The sequence below is a fragment of the Mizuhopecten yessoensis genome, unplaced genomic scaffold (assembly GCF_002113885.1).
Source record: "Mizuhopecten yessoensis strain PY_sf001 unplaced genomic scaffold, ASM211388v2 scaffold5519, whole genome shotgun sequence".
Taxonomy (NCBI): Eukaryota; Metazoa; Mollusca; class Bivalvia; order Pectinida; family Pectinidae; genus Mizuhopecten; species Mizuhopecten yessoensis.
The window spans coordinates 747,942-756,367 of NW_018406089.1; the positions used below are offsets into that span (position 1 = coordinate 747,942).

Here is an 8,426-nt window from a genome sequence, read left to right on the forward strand (position 1 = left end):
GTGCCATAAGTAGCAACCAGCTTGGTAGTGTTTAAAAGTCTTCAGGTGAGTGAGTTTGATATTTGATATCGGTTGCCGATCAGGGTGCACGGTGCATTGAATCGGAAGATGGTCAATTGCAGAATGATAACCGGTTTGACAGGTAATGCACTTTTTATACCCAGCGAGACCCATACTCTTTACCAAGCAAGGACTAACTAAAATGTGACATTACTTCTTAAGAAACGATAGTCGGAAGAGATGGGGAAGATCTCAAAACCCAAAACTCTTCTACGTGAACTAATTGCCCAGCTTTGAAGTGTAATTTCACCTATCTGATTTCTGACCTTACACACACAGCAGGAGTTATGACACAGAAAGACAAAAATCTGTTTTTAAACACAAAACCAAAAATATCCAGCTATTATCTAGTGATCCATAATCTCTCCAAGTGAGTAAGGTTTATACAGAAAAACTGTGACGGACAGATTTACAAGTTACTAAAAATACTTACTGTAGTACCCATGTATATAAAACATTCATTATAACATTTATAGCTGTGATAGTTTGTATGAATTAAGTAAATTATATTCTCAGCTTTCATGCCCACTGACTATGGGGCTGTAATTAGCCCCAAAGCTGGTAATCTGACAGGGGACATAAATAAAGCTAGTATTACTTTGCGCTGAAAATCATTTAAATGTCATTACCATATTAATTAAGGGGTCTCGGCAATGCACCTTTTGACCTCTCCAGCTAGCTTTTATTGCTGAGTGTGGAATGTAAACCTTAATAAAGCTAAGGTTTCTATTACAGAAAAAAAGGTACGACAAAAATCATAAACAAATGATAAACACACTGGTTGTCATGTTGTTTAGAAGAAGACATAATATAATATTGAATTCACATTGTCATAACAATATTATATATATATCATTCAATATATATATGGGGCATAAGAAGTAATTCCAACAGTGTGGACAAGTTAAGGTTGTCAAATTTTCGAAGCGATCCGCTCCTTTATCAAGACACAGTGAAACAGAACAGTTACATGTACATATACATCATATTACAAGAAGATAGAACTGATATACTATAATTGAAAATATAGCTATTATATAAAACCAATAGTCCCCTAGGCTAAAGACAGCTGAAGTTGATTCTGTTAGCTTAGTGTATGCATGTAGTCATGTGCATGCACTTTCACATTTAAGTTATTGAAATATGGAGAAAAAAAAAGGAAAATCACCAGGATTATGACATCAAGATAAAGCTGCATATCGTTCAAACATTGTATCCATATATACAGTGTGTACACCTACTAGAATTAAGTAGCTTTGGTAACCAAACAGTTAGTTACAAAAGGACAAATCATAGTAAAATGAACCAAGGGAGATAATCTGAGTATACCTCTGACATAGCATTTCAAAAAAGTGGTTAGCTTAATCACCGTTTGACAACATTTTTCAACCTTTAATAATTTAGTCAATATTCAAGGTAAAATCTCACAACTTTGCATGTAAATTCACTCTAATAAATATTTGATACATGGAAAATTGTAACTAATTCATTGCATGCTTGGTTGTGTCTTAAAGATACACAAAAATTAAGATTTGCGCTAATCACTGATAAAGCTAATCACCTTTTGAACAAATATGGCCCTGGTGTAAATCCATTGGTTTTTTTCAAGAGGTAACAAGTTTTAGAATTTTATATAGAATCATTGGAAATTAACACCTTGTTTCTAAATATTCAAAAGTTACATAATGTCAATTTGAATTAAACATACCAATGCCACATACCTTATTTAGAAAATTCCACATAATTTGTAACTTGAATCTAACTTCTAGGGTTTATTTTCATTCTAATGAATAATTAGAACTCCATTGCATAGCAGAAAGAGGTTTGCAATCTTTCATCAGCATATCAACATTATTTCAGTTTTTTACCATTAGAATTCCAGAATTATTTCTGAGCCTTAATTATTGACAATATATTACTTTAACTCTTCACATTTTCAAAAATAAAATAAAGGCTACAAAAAGTTTGTATCTCAGGGTAAGCTCCTAGACTGTGAGTGTATGGGAGACGGTTAAGTGATGTTAAATATCTGCACTCTGAATCTAGGAGATTATTTCATAAAAAATCCTCTTATCTTTAATCATGTGTACTCGGCCTATTTACACCTGTACATGAGTAACAGGATCTACCTGATCTGTACATAAGACACACCTGTTCTGTGTGATAGATCACTTGGATATCACTTTGGTGAGAAAACATTTGAAACCCTTTAATAAAGTATAACATGTACAATCTCTGTATTAGATTACAACACCAAGTACTTGTCACCTCGTAACTTCTACTTTCTGATAAAACGTATAAAATGTGTAAAACTTGTTCTCTACCTTTATCAGAATTATTTTTAGCTTTTAGTTTTATGTGAAGTAAAATATTAAAATGTAACAAATTTGTATTTGTCTTTTTTATCTTTTGCTATCATATTCATTCAAATGCTGTGTGGTTGCTATTGTCAGGGACATATAATGGAGCTCTATACAGTCCCTGCTATTATTCAACTGTAAAATATATAGACTGAGCAGCTTAATTGTAATAGAAATAGTTGACCAGTTAAAACAATTAAATATTAACTGAAAATTTTCATTTTTAAGAAATCAATAATCAGGCTATCATTAGGAAATATTTACAGAAATAACTAAAACAAAAGGCAACTTTAAACAAAGTCAATGGACTGTCTTGTTCACAATACAAAAAAATGTACAATCTTCTTTATAAAGAATCACTATGTGGGATTGAACATACTAAATTTCTTAATTTGTTTTCATTGTGTACCTGGTATAATTCTATTTGGGGTGACAACAGAGAAATGAAGGAGGTAACGTAAATATAACATAGGATTGGTGGATATTGATTTTCCACATAAAACTTCCAGCTTTGTAATGCTATCACAAAAAGCATACTCAGCTTACCACTGAAACAGCCAGCCAACATGTACATATCTTAGATAACTCCAAAATTATACTGATAGGCTAATGAATGTAGACCTCCATTATATTATCTCTGCGAAATGTTCTTTCATTCGGAAACAGTATCTCCAAAATGTAAACTAACATATAAAACTCCCTGCACGCTTCCATCCAAGCCAAGCAAAGTGATTAATATATCATGTTAAAACTTGTTTCTTAATTGTTGTAAAGGAAATAAAGTTTATATATATTATGGGGCAAGAAAACAATTTGAATCTAAACTAAAAGATACACACTGGAAAGATCATACTCAGAAGTTTAATTACAAAGACAACATACAGATTGGTGCAAGGAGTTGACAGCAGAGGACTCTGAATGAACCTATCCATCAGATATAAATCTTTAAATATAGGAGAGGAAAATGCATGGCCATGCAGACCTGGATTTGAACCTTAGACCTTCAGAACTCAAGATGGCACTCTGCAAATTCAGCTTAATGGTTGCTGGCAATTAAAAGGACGCAGTCCAGTTCTGCATACATGTATATGCATGATTATAACCTTTCTTTTCATATTTGAAAAAAAGTGATATTTTTTTGCATTGTTTAACAATGTGAAGCAGAACTGCACTGAGTCCTTTGCCAGCAAGATCTGTCAGTATATTTAGTTTGTTTTATTTTCATATCTTTGAAAATAACTATGTAAAAATATTCTATAGTTTGCTACTATTATTATTATTTCCTTTATTTCCTCCAGAAATGAAGAGTTACAGAAATAACGAACAAAACACTATTGAAAAGAGAAGAAAATGCATTCACAATCATGGTCACAACCTGACATAGTCACTCACACATGCACATGGACAGACACACACATAAGAGAATAATAATAGTACATGCATCATACCATAAAGTACTATAAACACAACACAATGATATAATAGGTACTATTACAGTCATTATACGGTGATAATTATGATGACAGACAGTATAACACTAATCTTACATTACATCACACATTGATATAATAGACATATTTACACTCCTCAAACTACATTATCATATAATAGCATAGACAGTAATCCACTTCTCGTACTAAGCAATCATACAACATTGTAATAAACTGTTTAAAACAGTATTACAAGCATCACACTATAAATTATACAGCATTATTATAGACAGTATTACTGTTACATAAGTCTTACAATACAATCATACATTGAGTAGAACCCGTTGCACGAAGTCATACAATATAGTCATACAGTGGTGTGAAATACACAACATACAATATAATAATTAACTTGAAGAAACAGCGCAACCATGCAATGATTTCAGTTGTAGTAATACATCTCACAAGATTAATTCATACAATACAATCAATATTATGAATGGTAGTAAGTTGCACTAATCAACAGGAAAGACGTAGGAAATGCCACTATAAAATAATTATTATGTATGTTGTATTGTTTTCTATATAGGAAATACAATTTTACTGATTAATTATCGAATATGATACACACATATCCTATTCTGTGCTATCTGAACCGTTACGGGATTGATTTATTTACTTTTTTTCTTATTTTTCTTCCATTTTTAAAGGACCCCAGTGGGAATAAGCCACTTTGTGGCTTTTATGAGTAATCCTAGGTAAAATTTATGGCACTCACCACCACTCTTATTATGTGACCTATTTTTTTTTAATACCTTCATTTACTAAAACAGTCTGTCTCATTTTATAGTAATATCTGCCTCTTTTTTTTTTAAAGTACTGTATCAGACTTTTTTTTTTTTTTAGATTTTTATATTCTGTTATATATGTCAATGATTGAATTAAAAAATCTGTTATTAGGTCAGATCTATTATTATTCCCAGTCTTAATACAAAATACTCTTTTTTATTTACAAGCTGCATTGTGATTTTAATTATATATTTTATTCTTAGTTGTGATATCTTGTTATAACATGCCTATTTTACATGAATAACAATAATTATTATTATAACCATTAAGCTAAATTTGCAGAGTGCCATCTGGAGTTCTGAAGGTCTATTTAGGTTCAAACTTCAAATCCATGCAACAACCTCTCCTATAGCTGTTACAAATATATTACCACCATTTACAATATATTCCGTGACAATGTTTTATACAGTCAGAAAGGGCTTATAATGACTAATACATTCAGCAAGTATTTTTTCTTCTTCTTGCTTTCTACATGCTAGTTTGCTTCATCTGTTCAGTTCTTCATACAAAATAATCCCATTTGAAATACATACTTGAGGTGAATACGACTGATCACAATGAAAACAATATAGCCTCAAGGCAGCTATTCATGTAATTGTAGACACGGTCGGATACCCAACAGTGGAATGTAGTTCAGTAGCGTTTATAACACATCCAGTTACTTGATCGTAGTTGACGTGATGCTCAAACATATAAAAACACGTAAACGTAACTGTTCTTCACACCAGACTACACAAAAATGTAAACATATCTCCATTGATGAAATATGGGCATCGTTTTGTTTATGTAATACTCACCATTTCGCATCTCATTCTTCTTTTCTCCTATGTAGGAGGCACTTCGAACCAATCCGGTCGCCATGTTGTTTTCACTGACAACGTGATTCGGATTTCATCAGAGGTTATTATATAAATCTATAGATAAAGTCAGATACTTCCGGACAATCAAGTAAATCTCGCATTCGACGAGCACCGGCGAGACTTCATAAAGATATTTCTGTGGCTGTGAAGGAAAGTTATTTTCAAGTTCAAGATGGATCAAGAAAAAGGAATGTCAATTTTTAAAGATGTACGTTTATTGTTTAGTTGATAAACTTCAGACATTTTGTCATCTGAGCATAATATCATTTTTTGAATTGTTAACAAATGAATGATCTGTGAGTGTCGGAGATAACTGATGTTTATGGTTCGACGCTGGCCGTGTTGCAGTACCATCTTCTTCCTAGTTGGAGTAGACTTATTATTGAGTAATTATATTCTACTAATATGCACCAAAAGCATCAGCACAAGCGCCTAACACATCGCTGAGACAATATGGAGTAGTCATATGATTTTGAAGTTTCATTTAATAGCAATAACCACCAATTCGTCCAAAAATTATTCTTCTTAGCTGTAAAGTGATGTTTATGCCCTTCTGACCCTGTGCAGAGGCGTGAAAAAAGGGATTATTTACAGTGATAAGTGGGGGGTTTTGTGCAGGGTATAAGATAAAAAGTTAAAAGCTGGAGTATGTACTAGCGTGTGATGAGGGCTGCCGGGTATCAATGAGTACTAACCCATACACATACAAACACATTGATCCCATGCCTCGTAATGGAGCAAGCCCGGTATGAATCATAACGGGGCGATTTTAGAATTAATTGACAGCACATTGGTCCGCATCCATAAATAGGGTTGTAGTATGAACTATATCTGTTGATATCCCTGCACAACTTGAAATTAAACTCTGGCTAAAATGTCATTAAATTATCAAGTTAGCATAGCAATCGAAGTCTGAATTGACCGCCATGTTGGAAAGGTCTAAATATGGATGTCATGACCCAATATGGAAATTGTAGTAAACATGGCGGCATCAGTAGTAATACTATATTTGGCCATGTAGGCCGTATACAGAAAGGATAATTGAGATAACATCATGCATGATCCGTCAAGGCAGTTGCTTCTATTTTTTTCCTCAAGACACCTTGGTTAATTATGTGAAAGAGTTTTTTTCATTGGTAAGGATTCGTTTTTTCAACAATTATGCAATATTTTGATAACAAAATACTCATATGAGTCATGAATTATATGTAATCTTACTGATTAGCACTTTTGATTTTGCTCCATTAGTTGGCATAGGACTGCTTCGTAGCTCTGACATCGCAATATATAAAAAAAACTTTCATATATGTTGGTTATATTGCTATGAGTTGGTGAACTATTTTATAAAAAAGGATTATTCTTGTGTGAAGGCTAAGCGTCATGTTTGTAGTGTTGGCCATTGTAGTTTTTGGATCACGCATGCATGTCTGTTACTGAACTGGTGTTGTGATATTTGTTGTTTACGTCGCATGCTGCTCTTTGTTGTGTTTTTCCATTTGTTGTATTTGGTTTGTGTTGTGTGGGTCCCAAATAGAAGAGCAGTATTCAAGTTTTGGTCTGATTAGTGCTTTGTATGCATGTTCTTTTATATGTGGTGAGTTTATTTTTAAATTGTGTCTGAGAAAACCTAGGGACCTATATTGGCATCGGCTGTGATGTTGTTTATCCCATCGTAAGTTATTTTGTAATGTTAAGCCTAGGTATTTGCTGGATTCTACTTTTATACTTGGTGTAATATGTGGTTGTGGAGTTTGTAGTCATTGTGTATTTATTGCGTTTCGGTGAAATGTTGAGTATGTTTTATTTGTCAAGGTGAAATTTCATTAGCCAGTCTGTCTCTCATTGTCATATTGAAAAACTACCTATTAATACAATCAGTGTTGAAGACCTCTGTCACTAGACTTAAACATTTTGACAGATATATATATATGTCTGTTGTGGGTGTTAAATGTGGGTTTTTTAAGATTTCCCAAATCCCATTTTTTTCCAATGGGAATATTACAATGGGTCCTTTCACTTTAAATGCATGGATCTAAAACGTACCCTGATAAACCTCTGGTCATTCATGAGATCAGTCAACATCATCAGTCCTGGTCAGTGGGTCCAGAACTGCATGTGTAGCGGAACTGGACTGGGTCGATTGTCGGTAGACCAGGTAGCTCAATTGGTAGAGAATCGGTCTAAAGTTTGAACCCCAGTCTGGCCATTGCATTTCTCTTTCACCTGTTACAAAATTGGTGAGCTTCCCAACACTTGTTTGAAGCACTGGGTGAATGCTTAGCAACAAGATATACGAACCTGAGTTGTAAATAGTTTTCCTTTGGGAGCGAATACTTAGAAAAAGGAGGGAGGAATGTAGCGAAACTGGACTGGGTCGATCGTCGGCAACCAGCTGGTATAGCTCTCTTGGTACAGCGTCCGTCTAGAGTTTGGAGGGTCCCGGGTTCGGACCCCCGTCTGGCTGTTGCATTTCTCTTTCTCTGGTTTCCACATGTAACTTTATAAGTTTAATTATGATCAAAATACTACATAGATTTTAAGAGACAAGGAAAGAAAGCTTATAGTGGATATTTATATGATTTTTGTGTAAATATGACCTATATATGCCTAATCATATAAATACATATCATTATTTCTATTACAGGTTTTTAGAAGGGCTGATAAAAACGGTAAATATCTATATTTACACCATATGTTTTTAGGTCACCTGAGACAAAGTCTCAAGTGACCTATTGCGATCGCCTTTTGTCCGTCGTCGTCCGTCGTGCGTCCGTAAACAATTTACATTTTCGACTTCTTCTCCAAAACCCCTGAACCAATTTCAATGAAATTTTGCAGGGACCTTCCATGGACAAAGGTCAACAAAA

At 33.7% G+C, this 8,426-nt stretch overlaps 2 protein-coding genes across 2 annotated transcripts in view; one reads left to right on the plus strand and one right to left on the minus strand.

Annotated features, from left to right (window-relative positions):
- LOC110450812 (MORN repeat-containing protein 1-like) overlaps positions 1–5,572 on the minus strand; it is a 51,790-nt gene extending 46,218 nt beyond the window's left edge. Inside the window, exon 1 of the mRNA XM_021498530.1 lies at positions 5,497–5,572. Within this exon, the coding sequence (XP_021354205.1) occupies positions 5,497–5,560 (64 nt within the window). The 5' untranslated portion in view covers positions 5,561–5,572. The remainder of the gene's footprint in view (positions 1–5,496) is intronic.
- A 70-nt stretch (positions 5,573–5,642) lies between these two features.
- Positions 5,643–8,426, plus strand: part of LOC110450813 (N-terminal EF-hand calcium-binding protein 1-like) — a 26,250-nt gene continuing 23,466 nt past the window's right edge. The window contains exons 1-2 of the mRNA XM_021498531.1: positions 5,643–5,767; positions 8,204–8,228. Coding sequence (XP_021354206.1) covers positions 5,732–5,767; positions 8,204–8,228 — 61 coding nt within the window. The 5' untranslated portion in view covers positions 5,643–5,731. The remainder of the gene's footprint in view (positions 5,768–8,203; positions 8,229–8,426) is intronic.